General features: G+C 46.5%; 1 protein-coding gene across 3 annotated transcripts in view; it reads left to right on the top strand.

Moving 5' to 3' along the window:
* PRC1 (protein regulator of cytokinesis 1) overlaps positions 1–22,201 on the top strand; it is a 2,137,226-nt gene that overhangs the window by 1,783,706 nt on the left and 331,319 nt on the right. For 2 of the 3 annotated variants that reach the window (XM_044078277.1, XM_044078278.1), the window contains exon 13: positions 15,646–15,831. In XM_044078277.1, coding sequence (XP_043934212.1) covers positions 15,646–15,831 — 186 coding nt within the window. The remainder of the gene's footprint in view (positions 1–15,645; positions 15,832–22,201) is intronic. The other variant, XM_044078279.1, reaches the window with a different exon arrangement.

Below are 22,201 nucleotides of genomic sequence, written 5' to 3'. Positions count from 1 at the left end.
CAGCAGTATTGAGTATACCTCAGATATTGGAATACTTGGCAGAAATGTTTCATACTGGTCTCTCATATTCTTCCATAAAGATTCATGCCTTAGCAGTCTCAGCAAAATACAATTGTGATCCACCTGTGTTTTCACATCCTTTGCTAAGACAGTTCCTAAGGGGGATAAAGAATATCAAACCTCCCAGGAAACCGCCAGTACCTGCATGGGACCTCAACATCGTCTTGGAAAAATTAACTCTTCCTCCCTTTGAACCAGCAGCAACTTCAGAAATGCAATTTCTCTCATGGAAAACGGTTTTCCTACTGGCAATCACATCAGCAAGAAGAGTATCGGAGATACAGGCACTCATGGCAGTACCTCCTTTTCTCATTTTTCATCAGGACAGAGTCTCTCTAAGAACCAATCCTTCATTCATGCCAAAAGTAATTTCCAGGGTGTCTCTAAATCAAGCCATTCACCTGCCTACTTTCTTCCCCAATCCTCAAAACAGGGGGGAAGCACTGCTGCATACTTTGGACATACACAGGCAACTACGCTACTGCTTGGACAGAACTAAGGCCACCAGAAAGTCTGACCAACTGCTTGTAGCCTATGCTGCTGGAGTACATGGAAAAGCAATCTCCAAACAAACAATTTCCAAATGGATTGGACACTGCATCAGATTCTGCTATTCCTTTCATGGAAAAAGTGTGCCAGCCAATATTAGGCCACACTCCACCAGAGCTATAGCCACATCCACAGCTTTCCTAAGGGGAGTGGCTACAAAGGACATTCTAGAGGCTGCTACATGGAGCTCCGTGCATACATTTACCAAACACTACAACCTGCCTTTATACTCCAGATCCTGAGCAGGCTTTGCTTCGGCAGTCCTGCAGGGCATTTTAGCTACACCATCACTTTCTTAGTTCCAACCACCCCCAGCTTGGCTATGGTATTCAACCCATATGTTATGACTGCAGTTGCATTCTTGAAGGACATAGTACAGTTTTGTACCTACCATAAATGTAGATGTCCGATAGATATGCAACTGCAGTCAGATTCTCCCACCCTCTTACCCCTCTGCAACCTTTTTTATGAGTCCACTACCCCTATTCCTATTCCTATTAGCTGGTGGTATCTCTATGGTGTATCTGTTTATTACTGTTGTGCATGTCTGGAATTCTTTATCCATTCACCAAATTTAGCCTTCCTAGGAGGGCACCTGGCATCTGGGGCAAGAAACACTGAAGAAGATGGCGTCGGCCGATGCCTTTATACTCCAGCCGTTCTGACGTCGGAGAGGAGGCGACACCAGCCGACGCCGGACCCAGACTTTGGAATCCGGCCGACCGAGGGCTGCCTGAGGCAGGACAACCCATATGTTATGACTGCAGTTGCATATCTATCGGACATCTACATTTATGGTAGGTACAAAACTGTACTTTCTGATGTACTGCGCATGTGTATGCTTACGCAGTACATCAGAGCTGTGGGCAAAAGCAATGGTGAAAGCAAGATTTCTGTTGCTTTTTACAAACTGTCTCGCTATGTTAAATGGGTTTAACATAACGAGACAGCTTTAAAAAAGCAACAGAGAATCTCCGTTGCTTTTTTTAAAGCTGTCTCGCTATGTTAAACCCATTTAACATAGCAAGACAGTTTTGAAAAAAGCAACGGAGAAAGCAAGTTCTCCGTTGCTTTTTGCAAACTGTCTCGCTATGTTAAAGGAGTTTAACATAGCGAGACAGTGTGAAGCAACGGAGATCTTGCGTTCTCTGTTGCTGTAAAAAAAAAGAGTTATAGTAATGGAAAAAGTCCGGGCAACCGGACCTTTTTCCATTACTATAACTCTGATTTACAAAGTGCACGCTGACCAATCAGCATGCACGTTTTTGAATATTTATAGAGGGTCGTTGTATAATGGTTGATTAATTCTTTGGGTGATCTGCAGGTTCACTTTTTAATACGAGTATGATTTCCCCATTGTTACCCAGTCCGGTGTCATTTCGGGTTGTACATATAAGTGGGTTTTATTCCAAGCCAAATCGCAGTGCAAAGATGACAATACCTTTAACCAAAAGTTAGGTACATCATCTGAGCTTGTTTTCCATTTGGGAGCCTTTCTTAACTTTATCTCTATCTCAGTAGGAGTTACTTCATTTCAATCCATATATTCTGTATTAGAGTTTCTTGATTGTTCTTTATTTCTTTTATTCACTCAATCTTTTTCTTATGCTTAGATGGGTCTTCATATATATTTTTCCAGAATGCATTAATTTCCACTATTCTTGGTGGTATCTCAGTTATTGCTGTGTTCTTTCATAGCTCCCTGTAGAATTTGTTTGGGTCATCCCTAAACTGTTTTCTATCCTTTCTTTTATTTCTCATTGTATCTCCTAATTTTTTCAGCCTCCACAGACATTTTTCATTTATAGTTTGAGATAGTACACCTCAAATCCTGATCTGTTTTGCTGCTGTATTTTTTTTAGCTCATTCCTTTTTTTGATATTTTTGATTGATTTCCTTTTCTGTATTCTTCCAATAGTAACCGTTTCATAAGTGTTTCTAGTCAGTGCTTCCATGATGATGGTTTATTTGCCCCTCTATTTTTCTTTACTAATTTGTGCTTTCTTGGTAATACATTGTCTTATTAGTTTTGTTGCACAATAATGTATTCTTTTCATTTCTTGTATATCGTGTGGATCTCTCTCTATAGTTCCGATTACTTTATTAAATGGCTTATTAATGTTTTGGTAATCCGTATTTTATTCATTTTTGGTAGTCTCCGTCATAGGTAGGTACTAGGCTATCGGCCCGAGGGCATAAGTAAGCCTATCCAAAAGTGTCTTGGCTTTCGCCACCCATGTAGATTAAATTCCTGCCCCTCTATAGAGTAGAGCCACAGACGTGATTCCAGGGGTGAATTTTCTATTACCCATTCACTCATCAAGGTTTTTCTTGAGTGCTAATGATGAGCTCTATTTGACGTAGATGGGAATTTTGTTCCAGAGCATGGGAAGTCTCTGGGACAAGAATCTATCCCTCCAGCATGTCTTATTTATTGTTGTGGTGAGGTTTAGGTCCCTAGAGCTTGTATCTCGGGGAGATTGGGATTTCTTTAAGTGGAGCATGTCCATCAAATCTGGGTTTGATATGGCTTTGTATGTCAGACAGAGATCTCCCCAGAGTAAGCGGTATATGACAGAGTAGAGTTGGTGTTTCTTGAGCTGGTCGGTATAGGGCAACTGTTTGAGGCCAGCAATCCTCTTAGTGAGGTACTTCTGGGGCCTCTCCAGTTGTTGTAGGTGTCTTGTGAGGTACATCCCAAACGGGGCATTGTACTCAATGAAGGGTCTGATAAGTGATGAGTAGAGGGGGACAATGACTTCCTTTTTTCTAGATGCGAACCCTTTTGTGATTAGGTGGGCCACATAGATTTTCTGACTACTGTGGCAATGTGATTATCAAAGGAGCGGTGACTATCCACTTGGGTCCGAAGGTCTCATCACACTTTGTGTTAGGTGAACTTCTCCCATTTGGTAATTCATGGATACCGTGTTTTTGCCAAAGGGGATGACCATGCACTTTTTGGCATTTAGCTTGAGGCCGTGGTTTTGGCACCAGGTATCTGTCTCAATGAGGCCCTTTTGCAGGATGTCTACATCGGCAGGGGAATCGATTGTGGCTAACCGGCACTGAGCGGCGCGCAAATGCATTTTTTATAACAGAAGATGAAAGGGATAGGAATTAGCCAAAAATGGCCAATAAACTACAAATTCTGAGCTGAAAACCACTCCTCCAGGGACTGATAGGCTGCTCAAAGCTCACCACTCTCACTGGTGAACAGTGTCTCTGATGCATATTATATTTGTCCATTTCTATTAAGTCAAACTTTTTTTTTTTTTTTTTTCTGATTTCTTTTTTTCCTGATTGAGAGTTTTCTTCTGTGTTCTGTCTCTTTGGAAATACCTTGGCTTTGAAATGGCTGACATTTTGTGAAACATCTTTACAGTTTTACTGTCTGAGTATCCACAGCCTGTACAGACACCAAGTCGTAGAAATCCCTGGGTATTTGTTTAATCATAATTCTCTTGGGCTTCTTTTAGTCCTCTTGGCTTTGAGTTGGAAAATGCAGACTATTATTTAGCATAGTTTTTTTTAGCTACTCATGGCTCAAGGGCAAGATATTACTCATCACTTAAAGTACAACATTTTGTCAATATTGAGGAATTTATAGGGTGTTGAATACCTATCCATTTATTACAAATGGGCATTTCAATTATTTACACAATTCAATTTTTATGCTGCAGGCCATCTAAATGGAATTTTTAACATGTAAATAGGTGAAGGCCCTTTCATATTTATTTATTTATTTATTTACTTATTTATTTACTTGCTGACAGCGGACAGATTACCTTTTCAAAGCTGCCTTCCTGTATGTTTCAGTGTGGTTCTAATGTGTAACAAATGATCTGAAGTAGTTAACTTCATTTTATCTTCAACCTATGGGTATTCGGATCCATATTGGATCTGAGCCGGCAACTTTACAAGCATCTGCTCCGAGGTACAGTCTCCTCCCCCTTACCCATAACACACCACCATCTCCTATCTTCCCTCAGATCTCGTTTGCCGCTTCGTGCATCAGCATCGTGATCTCCGCAGCTCTGAGCTCTAGAGTTTACTGTAAGTGCTTTCTGGGGTTGTTTACAGAAAATTTTTCTCTGTTAGTTCCCTTTTCCTCCCCCTAACACTAGTTTGTCGTTTTTTGTCAAAAAAAAAAAGTTTATAGATATCATGAAGTAGTTTTTGTGTAGGCCCATCCCTTCCCTTAGTGTGTGCGTGGTCAGCTAGTGTGTTTGGGTGTCTAGGTGTGGTGGTGGTGGTTTGTTTTGGGATGTCTGAACAGCCAAAACCTACTTTTAAAAAATGCACAGAGTATAGCCATAAGCTTTCACCAGCAGATGGTCACATTCTATGTGGTGTTTGCTTGGACGTAGCACATTTGTCCATCCAATGCAGCATTTGTGCAGGGTTTAATCCAAGGGCCCTTCAAGATAGAAAGGCCAAACTTGTGGCAAAAGGCCTGCTTCCAGCATCTACCTTAGATTCTTCTTTTACGGCCTTGACTTCTACAACCCCCCCCCCCCCCCCAGGCTGGAATTCGCCCTCCCGCTAGATCTGCTGAAGGGGATGTTGCTAAAGGGAGAGACAAAAAGGACAAACACAAAGATGCAGAGAGAGGGAGAGACAGAGAGAAGAAAGGGAATAGGTCCCGTAAATGGTCTCCAGATCGGGAGTGGTTCCCTAGCCCGCCTTCTAAGGTCTCGATACCTGTTTTTCCTCAGATCCATTCCCACAAATTTTCCCCGGAGCCGATGGAGCCCAAGCCTTCCTCTAGATCCTCACAACGACCAGCCAGATCCGAGTCAGTTGCTTCCTCGTGCTCGACTCTAAGTCTTTCTGAAATGGATATGGACAGGATGATGAGATTTATTCGGACCCAAATCCAGATGGGAATCTTGTCGGGCCCCTCTCCCTCTGGGGGCGGGGGCCTCCATGCCGTTCTTTCACCCGATTTCTCCTTCCCCGATCCGGCCTACGGTTTCTGGGTATATGGATCCAAGGATCTTCGGAGCTGGTGATTCGGTGCTGATGGTTCTTCCAACCTCGACACCGGCGATTACCTTGAGTTCCTCAGATCCGTGCAATGCTCGCTGGGCTGAGGATGGGGAGTCAGACCCGAGGGGATGGATGTGTCTTCGGCTCCGACCTTGTCGGATCCAAGCTGTTCCTTTGGATTTCCGGCTAACCTAGCCTCTGCTCCGATCCTCACGATGGACGCGGGGAGAGCTTCCTCCTTGTGCTCTAAGGAGGTGTGCTCTCCATTGGCATTCGACGTGGTGGAGAGGGTTCTCTCCCAAGGATAGAGACCCCAGCTTATTTCCTTGGATTCCGCCCAGACTCCCTTGGATTCAGTTACGACTCCCTTCATGTTGTGTCAGGGACACCCTGTGCTAGAGGAGCCCCAGGCGGTTCCCCTAAAGAAACCCTCATCGGCTCACGAGCCCTCCTCAGAGAGTCCCACTGAGGAGGGTCATTGTAGGCACACGTGCAAAAGAAGGCACTTGGACTCCCCTGAGTCCCTTACTGAAGATACTGATTTAGATGGAGAAGGTTCCCCCAGGTCACCTCTTGAGGATGTTTCCTTTGGAGACATTATGGAGATCCTCCACCAGAGAGGAAGTTGTTCAGCCCCAAAACCTTCTACGGATGAATCAGTGTGGAGACTTTGGGCATGGGCCCATCTACTTCCTGGGTGTCCCTGCCGGCGGATCCTTTAGTGGATTTTATCACCAAGTGGGCATGGAAGGAGCCTGACACCATAGAAGCCGATACCTAAGCGCCAGGACAAAATTCTCTCTCCACCCTATGACAGACAGGCATGGTATAAGGGAACCCTGTGGACGCTGTAGTGGTTGCAGCAGCCACCAAGAGGGAGCTGGCTCAAGAGAGTATCTCGGTCCACCCTCCGGATAAGGAATCCAGGATGGTGGATAGATTTGGGAAGCGAATGTATTCTTCAGCAATGTTTTCCATCTGAGCGCTGAACTACTTGGCACACGTTATAAGACTACAGCGAGATCTAGTCACGGAGTTAGTTGAGTCGCCCCCAGAGTCTTTGTCGCAGGAGGACCAGCGTCTGTTCTCTGCAAAGATGTCTACTCTGAAATTGGTGTCAAACACGTCCATGCGCCTCCTTTCTCATGCTATGGAAGGAACAACTTGTCCCCTAGAGGCAGAGGGGGACATGACAGACGGCCCAGAGGCAGAGGAGGTCCGAGGAACTTTGGGTCTAGAGAGCCCTTCTCGGACAGGCCCGCTCAGCAGCCCTGAGGGGTCGCCCGACTGTCCTACTCTAGATGCAGTCGGGGGAAGATTATCATTGCACCCAACGGCATGGGAGTCCATAACTGCAGATCGTTGGGTGCTTCAAATAATATCCGGAGGTTACACCATCCCGTTTGTTGCCCCTCCAATTCAGCGAAAACACCTCATAGATGTTCCACCCACTCAAAGGGAGATGGCAGCACTAGAGGTTTCCAAGCTGCTTCAAAAACGAGCCATCGAACCGATCCCCCTTCCTCAATCAGTCCGGGTCAGGCATTTACTCCAGGTTCTTTTTAGTGCCAAAAAAGACGAGGGACCTCAGACCCATTTTGGACCTGTTAACCTTAAACCTGGCTGTCGCCAAACAGAAGATCTGAAGTAGTTAACTTATTTGTGCAGCAACCTTATGGGATTCTGATCCGACCTCGGATCCGAGCCGGCAGTTTTCAACAGCTTTAGATCCGAGCTCCAAGCTCCTCCCCTACCCATAATCCCCTGTCAACCCTGACTGACCTCAGATCTAGTTTGCCGCGGTTATCCAACAGCAGCTTGATCTACAGCTCCAAGTCTTCGTCATTTTTGTGAGAAAAAAATACCCTTTTTTCTCTTCTATCTTCTGTTTTTTGTGTGCAAGTGTTTTCAGGTCCCTTTTTGTAAAAACCCTCTCTAGTTTAACTTATTTTTTTTTTTTTTTTGGTCTTTTACCTCCCCCTTCCTTCGTGGTTCCGTTAAGGTTTTGTGTGTGTGTGTGTGTTTGGGGCCTACGTGTGTGTTCTCTTAGTTTAAATGGCTGATGCCCCAAAATTGATCTTCTCTAAGTGCACTGAGTGTGGCCATAAGCTGTCCCCGGCGGATGGCCACACTTGGTGTGTGTTGTGCCTTGGGGTTGAACACCTGTCTTCTGGTTGTTCCATCTGTGCGGCGTTCAACCCCAGGGCACTCAAGGACCGGAGGTCCAAGCTGATTCTGGCGGGTCTTCTGACCCCAGATTCGGCTTCTACCTCCGGTCCTCCTGTGTCGTGTTGGGGAGGGTCCTGTCGAGAGAATCCAGGCCCCCGGCCACGGTTCCATCCTGCACTCCTCATTTGGGCCGGACTTCCATCACCCGGCCCCAGGGACAGCCTGCTGTGACGTCCCTGGTCGTTCCTTTGGAACAAGACGTGGCTGGTGAGACCTCCTCGGACAGCCCCCCTAGGAGGTTCCTCACAAGCGAAAGTGCGAAAGGAGGCACCTGGACTCCCCCGAGTCCTTGATTGAGGGCACTGATTTGGAGGAGGGGGACGGCTCCCCAAGATCACCCCCCGAAGATGTCTCATGTGGTGACATCATGGAGATGCTCAGGATAAAGGGGGGGTGGTCTGCCCCAAAGCCTACCTCAGATGAATCCGTGTTCCTGGAGGCGTTTGAAGCAGGCCCGTCTACCTCTTGGGTGTCCCCTCCGGCCGACCCCCTGGTAGATTTGATTACTACCAGGGAGTGGAAGGAGCTGGACACTGTGGAGCCAGTCCCCAAGCGCCCGGACAAAATTCTTAGCCCACCCTCTGACAAGTCCCACTGGAGTAAGGGTCCCTCTGTAGATGCCATGTTGGTGGCGGCTGCCACCAAGAGGGAACTAGCTCAGGATAGCCCCTCTGTTCATCCCTCGAGCAAGGAGTCTCAGTCGATGGACCGTTTAGGGAAGCGCGTCTTTAGTTCGGCTACCTTCTCTGTGAGGTCACTGAACTACATGGCACATGTGCTTCGGCTGCAGCGGGACCTTATCAAAGAGTACACTGCGTCGCCCCCCCGAGTCCATGTCGGCGGAGGACAAATGTTTGCACTCCACCCGGATGGCCACTCTCCGATCCATATCAAGCACCTCTATGCGGCTTCTATCCCATGCCACGGAGGGAGCCGCTAGAGCCAACGGAGCAGGCCTTGTCATGAGGTGTCAGGCCTGGCTCCGGCACTGTGATTTCGAGGAACCCTTCAAGGCGTATTTCGCTAATGCCTCTTTCGATGGTTCTGCCCTCTTTGGCAAAACTGTTCGCGATACCTTGGTCCAGAGTGAGAAGGACGAGAAGACGTCTGCCGTCGGAGTCTGCTTCTCTGCTCCCCAGAGGTCCTTCTCCAAGAACCAAAAAGGACAGAAGAAGATGTGGTTCCGGAAGTCGCAACAGTCCCGTCCCGCTCCGGACCCCAGCCCTTCCGTGGCAGAGGAGGGCAGGGTGGATGCCTCCCTAGAGGCAGAGGGGGCCCGCGCAACTTTGGATCCAGAAAACCCTTCTCGGACCAACCCACGCAACACCCCTGAAGGGTTGCCCGACTGCTCCAATCTGGAGGCAGTCTGGGGGGGCATTTCTCGAAGCACCTAGCAGCTTGGGAGTCCATCACGACAGACCGCTGGGTGCTTCGCATTATATCCAGAGGATATCTGATTCCCTTTTCTCTTTACCCACGCAGCCCCAGATACCTCACCGATGTCCCACCCGATCAGAGGGAGGCCGCAGCAACAGAAATCCAACAGTTGCTGGAAAAAAGAGCTATCCAACACGTCCCCCCTGACCAGTGCGGGTCGGGGTTTTACTCCAGGTTCTTTTTGGTGCCAGAAAAGACGGGGGACTTAAGACCTATCCTCAACCTCTCCTCCCTGAACCTGTCAGTAACCAAAGAGATGTTCCGCATGGTCATCCTTCAATCCATTCTCCCCCTTTTGCGGGAGAATGACTGGGATTTGCTCTATAGACCTCAAGGATACGTACTACCACATTCTGATGGACAGGCGATCCAGAAGGTTCCTCCGCTTCCGGCTAGGCGCCAGTCATTTCCAATTCAGGGTCCTTCCCTTTGGTCTCACCACAGCCCCCAGGGTGTTCACCAAAGTGTTAGCAGTGATTGCGGCCCACCTGAGGCTTCAGGGAATCCAGGTCTACCCGTACCTGGACGACTGGCTCCTGACTGCCCCGACAAGGCATCTACTCTGCGCAGCCAGAAACTGCTTTCTTCATCTAGCTCCCCAGCTGGGGATCACTATCAACATAGAGAAGTCATCTCTTACCCCGACTCAGACTATAGACTTCATAGGGGCAAGATTAGACACAAACCAGCTCCTAGCTTTCTTGACCACAGACCGACTACAAACCCTGAGGCTACATGTGCGGGCCATTCTACATTCTCCAGCTCCCCCGGCAGAATTGGTCCTGAGAGCTCTAGGCTCAATGGTGGCAGCAATCAACCTTTTGCCAATGGCGCGTTTGAACATGAGGGTCTTGCAATGGACCCTCCAGGTCCAGTGGTCCTTCCTTCGATTTCCTCTGAGCCATCCCATTCCCCTCAGCAAGGCTTGCATGAGGGCCCTCTTATGGTGGCTCCAATCTCCGAATCCCCAGGAAGGACGCCCCTTTTCCATGGCCCCTCCCCTAGCCACTGTGACCACGGATGCCTCCTGCCTCGGGTGGGGGGGGTCCTTGTTCGGGCAGTACAGTCCAAGGCACGTGGGACCACACGGAGATCTCTCTACATATCAATGTCCTAGAGACGAGGACAGTGCTCTTAGCATTGCAAGCACTTCAGCACCTTCTTCCTGTAGGAACTATTGCGATTCAGTCAGACAATATATCTGTTGTCTGGTACATCAACAAACAGGGGGAACCAGGTCCTACCCACTCTGTCGAGAGGCTATGCGGTTGTGGGAATGGGCGATCTCCACCAACTGCTTTCTTATAGCAACGCACATTCTGGGGCGGTCCAACATCCTAGCGGACAGACTGTCTCATCATCCTGTTACCACACGAGTGTTCTCTGAATCCCGAGATAGCGAATCAGATTTTCACCAAATGGGGTCATCCCTGTTGCGATCTCTTTGCTTCTCCCTCAAACACAAAATGTTACGACTACTTTGCTCTCATTTCCCCCTCCAGGGAATCTCCAAGAGACGCTCTGGTGCATGCTTGGCCTCCCGGTCTACTTTATGCTTACCCTCCTCTTCCTCTGATGCTGAAGTTTTTGCAGAAAGCCAGCTGGTTGGGGAGTAGGATAATCCTCATTGCCCCATTCTGGCCTCATCAACCCTGGTTCCCTTACCTTTGGTCTCATCTGGTGAATCCCCCTTGGATTCTGGATCCACATCTGGATCTAATATCCCACCCCCTAGATCTTCCACTCCCGAATCTGGTTAATCTCAAGCTCACAGCTTGGCTGCTTCAGTTCCACTTGTAGCTAGGACTCCTGGTATCTCTTCCCCAGTTAAAACTATTCTAGTAGCAGTGCACAAGCCTTCTACTAGAAAGGTCTATAGTAGCAAATGGAAACGTTTCTCCATTTCGGCAGAACGTCTAAATTTGGATCCTTTCACAGCTCCTTTCCCAGCGGTATTAGACTTCCTGTCAGGGCTGTTTCATCAGGGGGCTAGCTCCTCCATAGTCAAGGTTCAACTAGCAGCTATCTCTCATTATCATGTGGGAAATGAACTGGGCCCTTTGATCACCACGAAATTGTGTAAGACCTTTTTGAATGGCACCTTTCTGCTCAGACCTCCAGTGAAGGATGTAGTCCCTCCTTGGGATTTAACGCTGGTGCTTCAGGCCTTAACAGCTCCCCCGTTTGAGCCTGCAGCTTCAGTAGATCTTAAATTCTTGTCATGGAAAACTGCCTTTCTTGTTGCTATCACCTCGAAGGGTCTCTGAACTACAGGCCCTCTGTGTAAAACCCCCCATATTTGACTTTTCACAAGGATAGAGTTTACCTCAGGACCAATCCCTCCTTTCTTCCCAAGATTACCTCTGAATCGAATATTAACCAGTCCATCAGCCCACCAGTCTTCTTCCCTAATTACCAAAACAAGGGGGAATATAAATTACACTCACTGGATGTGCATAGACAACTTCACTTCTACATCCACAGGACATCTGGTCATAGGCAATCTGACCAGTTGTTTGTCTCCTTTGCCAAAATTAACTTGGGTAAATCTGTGTCTAAAGTCACGCTGTCTAGATGGATCTCGCAATGTATCCTTTTAGCATACGAAAGTTCTGGCAGTCCCGCACCTCAGGAAGTCCATGCCCACTCTACTCGGTCTATGTCTACTTCTGCAGTTTTTAGAGCTAGAGTCTCTTTGGATGATGATTGTTCAGCAGCCACTTTGGCCTCATCTCATACCTTTATCAATCATTATAAATTGGACATTATCTCCAGAGGGAGAGCATCCTTTGGCTCTGCAGTGCTCCGAAACGTCCTTCCATGAAGGCCTCCCAAGGTTCAGGTAGCTGGGGACTCTGTCCCATAGGTTGCTGCACAAATGAAGTTAACTACTTCAGATTAAGAAGTTATGTACTCACCATAACGTTCCATCTGAGTAGGTAAACTTTATTTGTCAGCAACTGTGCCTCCCTCCCCTCACTTATGAATGTTTCATACTCAGGTCCATGGGTGTTACCTACTTATCTGAAAGTATTAGTCTGCGGGCAGTATCTGCTTTGGGCAAACTTGATCTGAGGTCAGTCAGGGTTGGCAGGGGATTATGGGTAGGGGGAGGAGCTTGGAGCTTGGATCTAAAGCTGTTGAAAACTGCCAGCTCGGATCCGAGGTCGGATCCGAATCCCATAGGTTGCTGACAAATTACGTTTACCTACTCAGATGGAACGTTATGGTGAGTACATAACTTCTTATTCCGGATGGTCACCCTACAAGTCCAGTCTACCTTATCTTCGAGAATGCGACTGGATGTGCTCGATAGACCTCCAGGATGCATGCTACCATATCAAGATTCACAGAAGCTCCAGGAGATTCCTTCGCTTCCGGCTGGAAGCCAGTCATTTCCAGTTCCGAGCCCTACTCTTCGGTCTCACCACAGCCCCCAGGGTGTTTACCAAGGTAATGGCAGTCGTAGAGGCTCACCTGAGGCTTCAAGCGATTCAGGTATTCCCTTACCTAAATGACTGGCTCCCCGCTGCTTCCACCAAGTGTCTTCTTTGCCAAGCCAGAGATTGACTTCCTGCATCTTGCAGCCCTGTTAGGGATTATGGTCAATGTTCCCAAGTCCTTCTTGAATCCAGTACAGATCTTGGACGTTATCGGAGCACGGCTGGACATTCTTCATTTGAAAGTCTTCCCAACTCCAGATAGGGTCCAGAATCTAAGGGCTCATGTATCATTGATTCTTGGCTCCAGGTTACCAAAGGCAGCGGACGTTCTCAGAGCCTTGGGCTGTATGGCTGCAGCAATTTCTATCCTCCCCCTGTGCATGTCTTCACATGCATGTTCTACAATAGACTCTAGCCGTACAGTGATCTTGGCTGGATCTCCCCATGGACTGTCAAGTTCACATCAGCAAAGCCTGTAGGGCATCACTTCTCTGGTGGGTCCAGTCTCCGGAGATTGTTGTGTGACGCCCTTTTGTTCCATCCACAGGCCAAGCCACAGTGACCATGGATGCTTCCCAGCTCGGGTGGTGGGGGTGGGCATTATCTGGGGAGGACGGTCCAAGGCACATGGTCCCAGATCGAGACCAGATTGCACATCAGTGTTCTGGAGATGAGAGCAGTGCTTTTAGCATTGCAGGCCTTCAATACTGTTCTTCCTCTGGGGACTATTGCAGTTCAGTCAAACAACATGTCAGTTGTCTGGTACATCAACAAACAAGGAAGAACCAGATCTTACCCTCTGTGTCGCGAGGCCGTGAGAGTTTAGGAGTGGGCGATCTCCACCATTCGGTTTTTGATTGCAATGCACATCCCAGGATGCTCCAACATTTTAGCGGGCAAATTGAGTTGGGCTCTTCTAATGCCGTACGAGTGGTCTCTGAAGCAATCGATAGTGGAGGAGATCTTCCTTGCATGGGGGACAGCCTTGCTACGATCTCTTCCCATCTCCTTCCAATGCGAAGTGCAACGAATTCTTTGCTCTGATTCCCTCACTAAGGCCCCCCCCCCCCAAGAGATGCTGTAGTCCAGGCTTGGCCTCCCAGGCTCCTTTACACTTATCCCCCATTACCACTCATTCCAAAGTTTTTTCAGAACGTTTGAAGACTGGGATGCAAGGTGATCCTCATTGCCCCGTTCCGGCTTTGTCGGGTTCGTTCCCCTTCCTCTGGTCTCATGTTTTAACTCCTCCTTGGATTCTAGATCCCTGCCCGGATCTCATTTCTCATCCTTTGGGCACCTGTCCACCCAACTTGGACAGCCTCAAGCTGACAGCTTGGTTGCTCCAGTTCCCTTAATTGCCCAGACTCACGGTCTTGTTTCTTCAGTGAAAACTATTCTAGTGGCAGCTCATAAGTCTTCCACTAGGATGATTTACCACAGTAAATGGAAACTATTTTTTATTTGGGCATCTCAGAGAAAGCTGGATCCTTTTACTGCCCCTGTATCTGCGGTACTGGATTTCTTAGCCAGCATTTTTCAGCAAGGGGCCAGTTCTTCCACTGTGAAAGTGCAACTGGCAGCTATTTCAAATTTCCATGTCGGCGAGAGCAGGAATGCCCTGGCCTCTTCTAGATTGTGTAAGGCTTTTCTTAAAGGCACTTTTCTTTTGCACCTTCCAGTTAAGAACCCTGTTCCTCTTTGGGCCCTTACCTTGGTTCTTCAGGCCTTAGTTGCTCCCCCCTTTGAACTTGCAGCATCAGCGGATTTAAAGTTCTTATCCTGGAAGACAGTCTTCCTAGTGGCTATTACTTCGGCTAGGAGGGTTTCTGAGCTTCAGACCTTGTCTGCCATGCCCCTTTACTTGATCGTCCATAAGGACAGTATTCTCTCCATACTAACACTTCTTTCTTACCAAAAGTGGCTTCTGAATCAAACATTAATCAAACAATTAACCTGCCGGTTTTCTTCCCAAGTTTTCAGAATAAGGGTGAATATAAACTGCATTTGCTAGATGTTCATAGACAACTTTGTTTTTATTTGCACAGAACAAAGCCCTTCCGTAAGTCTGAACAGTTATTTGTGTCCTTTTCTAAACCCTTTTTGGGTAAGGCCGTCTCCAAAGTTTCCTTAGCTAGATGGATTTCACTATGTATTTTGCAAATTTACAAAGACAAAGTCTTGTCTCCACCTGGTCCTGTTAAAGCTCACTCTACCTGATCTATGGCAACGTCTGCTGCTTTCTGCTCTAGGGTGTCAATGGATGACATTTGTGCGGCAGCAACTTGGGCTAAGTCATTTACCTTCATTTCTCATTATAAGTTGGATTTAATCTCCAGAGGGAGAGCATCCTTCAGCTCTGCAGTGCTCAGGAATATCCTTCCATGAGGGCTTTCCAGGGGTTTGAGTAGCTGGGGACTCTGTCCCACAGTTTGAAGATAAAATGAAGTTAACTACTTCAGATAAAGAAGTTATGTACTCACCATAACGTTCCATCTGAGTAGTTATACTTCATTTTTCTGCAGCCTTCCCACCCTCCTTCCCCCGAACCTTCTCATGTGATGATCATGTATGGTTTCTTGTAGTTTGAGTTGCTGATTGGTTTGGGTTGCAGCAAACTCGATCTGAGGGAAGGTAGGAGATGGTGGTGTGTTATGGGTAAGGGGGAGGAGCTTGGAGCTCAGAGCAGATACTTGTAAAGTTGCCGGCTCGGATACGATATGGATCCGAATACCCACAGGTTGCAGAAAAATGAAGTATAACTACTCAGATGGAATGTTGTGTTGAGTACATAACTTCTTTTTTGTTTCCAAAGTGTAATGTGAAGCTTCACTAATTTATTAACAGTAAATACACGGTTGTTCTAGTCTAAGCTTTTCACCCTATAGCTAAATGTTTTATAGCTAAATGTGTTTTTCTTTCTGTTTCTGTCTCAAAGCATGCACAGTCTGTACGGACACCAAGTCGATCAGTGGTAAAGCACCCTCGCATACGTTTGGAACACAACAAGGAGAACATGTTGCATCTAACTGGAAGCATCCTGACCGGTGGGTGCATTAGCACAGCCACTTCACATTCTAACTTCAGCATTAATTCTGTTGCAAGCACCTATTCTCAGTTTACGGTAATTAACTTGTTTTTTAAACTATCTACCAATCTCTGGGCAGTACACTGAACTGTACACTACTTTTTATCTAATTTTGAGAATCCAAGTACTGTAGCTGTTGTGTTTTTAGAAGACATGATTTATTGCTAATCTTAGTATGATTTTCTGTGTGTTCTTCTCCATTAGTTTCAGGAACCTTTTATACAGTAAGTGCTGTAAAGGGAAGGCAGGGACAGTAAGTTTTATTTTCACTCCAAACCAAGAAGAAACATCACACCATTCACACTGTGAAGTTTCTTCTTGGTTTGTTTTGGACCCAGTATAGGCTGCATTCTGGGTTTTCCTGAGACCTCGAGGGATACCATGGATTTTTGTTTTTGTTTGTGTTTTTTGTTCTTTCTACTCCCTTGCAAATTTTAAGGCATTTTTCTTTGTATTATGTACCTCACTCTGAAGTCTCTCTTCAGTCTGTAATTATTGGGATATCATGATCTTATCTTCACAACTCAGCACAAGACTTGACCAAGTTCTAAAACCTTTCTTGTTTCTGAGCTCAAAGATGTGCATATCCCTGCTATTATATGGTGCAACATCATGTGATGGACTAAGAGAGCCCACAGCCCGCAATCCCCATTTATGATTTGCTGTTTGTAGTATCTTTGTCTCATTCTTTTTCTTAACGTATATCATTAGAAAGTTTCTGCATTTGGTCCCTTTAAAATAAAGAAATCATAAGTATTGCTGTGGTTACTGGCTCACAATCCAGGACCTACATTGACACTGTATTTCTGGAAAGGTGTACAGCATTAGGATCTCAAGTATTTACATTTCAATCCAGCAGAAGACAAGAAGCCCAAAGACTTCATCACAGCCCAGAAGATAGGAACTTGGTCCTCAGTACAGTGCATTGACTGGTAGGAGGGCCCTTTGGTGTAAGTCCAGGTTAGTGTTTGCCGAGGAAGATGATTTAGGGTTCAGTAGGTCAGGGATTGCCACAAGCCTCCCGTCACAGTGTGTGTCTGTAAGGCAGCTTTCCAGTTATGAGCTTTCACCTACCAAGCAAGGGATGGACCTTGCACCCCTTATCAGCTGTTGAGAGCAGCAAGAGAGATGAACCTCTTGGTATCCACCTTGGAGGTGGTACATCCCTAACACTGCTAACCTTTATACATTGTTCATCCACAGCTTGAGCAGTAATATGGTCATTGGTTTCCTTAGCTTGTGTGGTTGTTCATCTAAACAGAAGTCTGTCGTTCTGTCCTGTTATCCCCACCAAAGGTTAAGGAAAAGCTAGAGTTGAGGTAGCTGCTGTGAGTCCCACTTCCAAATTTGGCCCATTCAGATGGAAAAGGGCATTGGTCTTGCATTGTCTGAGTTGTTTTGGTGTTATAGGAGCAGGCAATTGTGCTATTGGAACATCAGATGTTCATTGCGTTACCCTGCTGCAGTCATCACACTTGGGTTATCCTGCCGTCAGGCGGTCCCGCAGTTGGCCTGAGTTCCAAAGTCTTAGTCCGGCGTCGGTTGCTGTCACTTCTTCCCTGATGTCAGTGTGCCAGGGGTATATAAGAGGCATCCAACGCCATTTTATTCAGTCTTTCTTGCCGCGCGGTGCCCGAAGCAGAAGCAGTTCGCAAGTGCTAGTCGGCCGACACTTGAGATTTTCAATTCGAATTTCAGTCCGAAGTCTTCAGTAAAGCTAAGTACCCCGTTGGGGAACTTTTTCTTGCCTCAGTCCGATGTCAGAAAAAGTTAACAATTGCATTTCTTGTGGGAAGCAAATACCTCATAAGGACTTCCATTCTTATTGTATTCCTTGCCTAGGCCCAGACCACAACGTCACAGGTTGTCGGTTTTGTGCTAGGTTTAATAAACGAGCTATCAAACGTCGTTTCCACTTCGCACGACATTACTTTGGTAGGAAATTTAATTATATCATGCCATCGGAGCAGCCGAAGACCGGCATGCATAAAAAACGCAAGGATAAGGGCAGGCAGCCTAGGAACAAGCCAGACTCTGAGGCCTCTGCTGGGCCTGTCGCCAGTTCTCCGGTTTTCAGTGAAGCGCATACGCAGCCCCTGATGACCGCAGAATTGGAACCCTAGACAGCTGCGGATTTTCAAGTGGAGTGTACTAGGCCGACGCAGCCATCTTCATTAGGCCCTTCTGACACCGGAGCAGAAGGAGACCCCCCGGTACAGTGGAAACACCATTAAATCTTATGCTTTAAAACCAAAAAAGACTGTACATCAGTCTACAGTTCAAGGCCCCATGCCTAAGAAACAGATAGATGCTTAAGATGGCTGAAGATTTGATTACCCTAATTAGGGGTTCCCATCCCCCTCCAGATAAAAGACCAAGACAAGAGGAGGATTATGCTTCCTCTGACCATGTTTCAATTTCCTCAGATTCTTCTGAGGAACAGGATTACACTTTTCCCCTTTATGAAGACTCTGATGCTGAAGACTCTATTCCTTCAGCATCTCCCCCTGAAGACTACTCCTTTGGGGAAACTTTACATACCATGAGGGAACATTTCCACTGGGAAGGCCAGGACTACTCTGATTCTAAGAAAAGGCTCAGATAGTTCCTTTTACTACCCCAGCACAGACCACTTGCTATCCCACCAGTTTTAGATATTGTGGATGATGTTTACTTGGAGTCTAGTCTAAATCCAGACTCTCTACCTCCTGCTCCAGCCAAACCAGACAGATACTACAGAGTACCTGACTCGCAAAAATTCCTTTATAAAAGCCCTGTGGCTGACCCAGAAACAATTTCCCAGGGTCCCAAGGGGGCTAAAGCTTCTATGGCTAAAAATACTGTGCTCTCTGAAAGGGATTCCAGAGCCCTAGATAGATGGGGAAAGAAAATATACACCTCAGCAACTCTGGCTATGAGAGCATTACATTGTCAGTTTCACATGCTGAAATATCAGCAATTCCTAATGTCTCAATTAAAACAAAAAATGAGCACACATACTGAACAGTCTGAATTCAAGGAAATGCAGGATCTGTTGCATGCAGCTGAACAGGTGGGCAAACATACTTTACAATGTGGATTTGATTCATTGGAAGCTTCCTGTAGAGCAGCTGTTACTGGGTCTGTCATAACGTAGACATGCTTGGTTAAAAGAACAAACCCAACCTGATTATGTTAAAGCAAAATTATTGGATGCACCTTTACAGCAGGATGTATTATTTGGTGTCAAAGCAGAAGAGGTTTTAAAGAAAATGGAGGATAAGGCAAAGTCTATGCAGACAGTCAAGGATTTTTTACAGGTACAACCCCCTCGTTTCAGCAGAAATTGGCCAACAAAAAACTGGCCCTTTCCAGCTTCTGACAGATCACAGAGGGGCAAATACAGATGCACAAGGGGCAGAGGTCACTCACAAGGCCCATACAAACCTCCCCAATGGGGTACTGCTACCCAGAAAGGAGGAGAAGACAGGCCCCAAGCTAGCAGAAGACAAACACAATGACTCAGTCCTCAAACTACCAAGCAAATCTCTTCTGGCAGCTCCCTTGGGAGGAAAATTAGCATTTTTTGCAGACAACTGGCACATCATCACAAAAGACAAATGGGTCCTAAACATTGTCTCACATGGATACAGATTCCACTTTCATACCTTGCCAAGGATAAAAGGAATGCCAAACCTGCCACCAAATCAATGGGCAGAGGCACAAAAACAAATTACAACTCTCATGGACATGAGCCATTCAACAGGTACCTACACAGGAGCAAGGACAAGGATTTTACTCAAGACTCTTTCTAGTCCCAAGAAAAGACAAAGCATGGAGACCCATTCTGGATCTTTCAATTCTGAACACCTATCTACAAGTACCAAAATTCAGGATGCCAACACTACAGCAGCTTCTTTCCATGCTGGGCAAGAATGCTTGGCTAGTAACGTTGGACCTCAAGGAGGCATACCTGCATGTCCCTATCGGACAAAATTGCAGAAGATACCTCCGCTTCATTGCAGGTTCAACGCATTATCAATTCTCTGCACTGCTCTTTGGCTTATCTACTGCGCCCAGGGTCTTCACAAAATGCCTGGCACCAGTAATTGCATACTGCAGACAAAGAGGAATTCAAATATACCCATACATGGACGACTGCCTTATTCAAGCAGAAAGCAAGGGCATTCTTTTAAAACATCTGGCATTTGTCAAACACCTTCTAATTTGCCTAGGGTACACAGTAAACAAAAAGAAATCAAAACTAATGCCCTCACAAAACATAATATTCCTGGGTGCCAGCTTGAATACAACGGCCCAGATGGCTTATCTCACGCCAGACAAGCAACAACAGCTGACTCAATATTTCAAAATAATGGCAACAAAGACCCAACTCCCTGCAAGAAAAATTCTGCAGGCCTTGGGATTCATGGCATCTTGCATACTACTAATACCATTTGCAAAACTGCATATGAGGAAATTACAATGGTACCTGAAAAGCGTATGGACTCAGCACAGCTACAGCTTGGAAACAATGATACCACTCATTACCTGCCTTCAACAGGAGTTTCTGTGGTGGGCACAGACATGTCACCTCAACAAGGGTCAGCCTTTCACCTTACCCACAGCCAGGCAAACTATGACAACAGATGCATCGGACTATGGCTGGGGGCGCACACATGGCAGGACAGTACATTCAGGGCAAGTGGACTACAGATCAAAGGCATCTGCATATCAATCAAAAAGAAATGCTAGCAGTACAGAATGCCCTAACAGCTTTCAAGGACCTCTTACACCCAGGACAACTAATAATAAAGATGGACAATGCCACAGTAATGTGGTACATAAACAAGTAAGGGGGCACACATTCCTACCCTCTATGCAGGCAAACAATGACCTTGTGGAACACAGAAATGTCTTACCAGGTTCAATTACAAGCACAATTCCTGCCAGGAAAGAAAAACACATTGGCAGATGACCTAAACAGAAACATCATGGATCCACACGAGTGGAAACTAGATCCACAAGTATTTGCAATGATAGCTCAAAAATGGGGAAGCCAAGACATAGATCTGTTTGCAGCCCCCAAAACTACCAACTTCAAAAATTTTGCACAAAGACATTCCATCCACAAGCAGGGAAAGTGGACGCCATCTCATTCAGTTGGAAAACATTAACAGTGTATGCCTTTCCTCCACTGCCTCTTCTAGCAAAAGTACTGCTGAAAGTCAGATTAGAGAGGCCACAAATGATACTCATTGCACCAGACTGGCCACGCCAGCAATGGTATCCAGTTCTAAGGAACATGGCCCATGGCCCACCATGGATTTTACCACAAATTCCTCACCTGCTCACCCAGCGAGACAATCAGATTCTACACAGCCAGGTCAAGACTTTAAACCTGGCTGCATGGCAAATTACCTAAACAGCCAGCCAACATCTCTATCCAAAGCTGTTATGGATGTCATTCTGGAGGCCAGGAGGCCCAGCACCAGGAAAACCTATTCAGACAAATGGAAAAGATTTTGCACCTGGAACCAGGCTAAAGGCCAAAATCCCCTTGAGCCAAACATTCCTCAGATTCTACAATATTTAACTGAGATGTTGCACAAAGGACTTTCCTTTTCATCTATTAAGATCCATGCCTCAGCAATTTCAGCTCATTACAACACGGATCCTCCTTTATTCTCACATCCACTCCTAAGACAGTACCTCAGAGGGGCTAAGAACATAAGACCGCCCAGGAGAGCACCAACACCTACTTGGGATCTCAACTTTGTTGTGGAAAAGCTGCCGCCCTTTGAACCAGCTTTCTCAGCTGATTTAAAATTTATTTCATGGAAAACTGCCCTGCTACTAGCAGTAACCTCAGCTAGAAGAGTCTAAGAGCTACAGGCACTAATGGCAGTGGAGCCTTTCCTCATTTTTCATCAAGACAGAGTCTCTCTACGAACTAACCCTTCCTTTATGCCAAAGCTGGTATCCAGTGTGGCCCTAAACCAAACCATTCATTTGCCCACCTTTTTCCCAAATCCCTAAAACAAAGGAGAAAGAAAGACTCCTGCACTCTTTGGACATTCACAGGCAATTATGTTACTACTTGGATAAAACTAAGGCTTTCAGAAAATCTGACCAGCTCTTTGTAGCCTATGCTGCAGGATCACAAGGAAAAGCCATCTCAAAACAGACCATTTCTAAATGGATAGGGCATTGCATACGTTTCTGCTACACACATCATGGGAAACCGGTACCTGCTAACATTAGGTCCCACTCCACCAGGGCCACAGCTACATCAGCAGCCTTTCTCAGGGGAGTGCCAACCAAGGATATTCTGGAAGCTGCAACTTGGAGTTCAGTGCACACCTTCACCAAACCCCATCGCTTACCTCTATATTCTAAGACTAGAGCTGGTTTTGCCACTGCAGTT

Source organism: Protopterus annectens, chromosome 7.part0, assembly GCF_019279795.1.
Source record: "Protopterus annectens isolate FY-2018-M chromosome 7.part0, PAN1.0, whole genome shotgun sequence".
In the NCBI taxonomy this organism is placed as follows: Eukaryota; Metazoa; Chordata; order Ceratodontiformes; family Protopteridae; genus Protopterus; species Protopterus annectens.
Note: the sequence above shows the minus strand (reverse complement) of the source record. Positions and strands in the feature narration are given on the sequence as shown.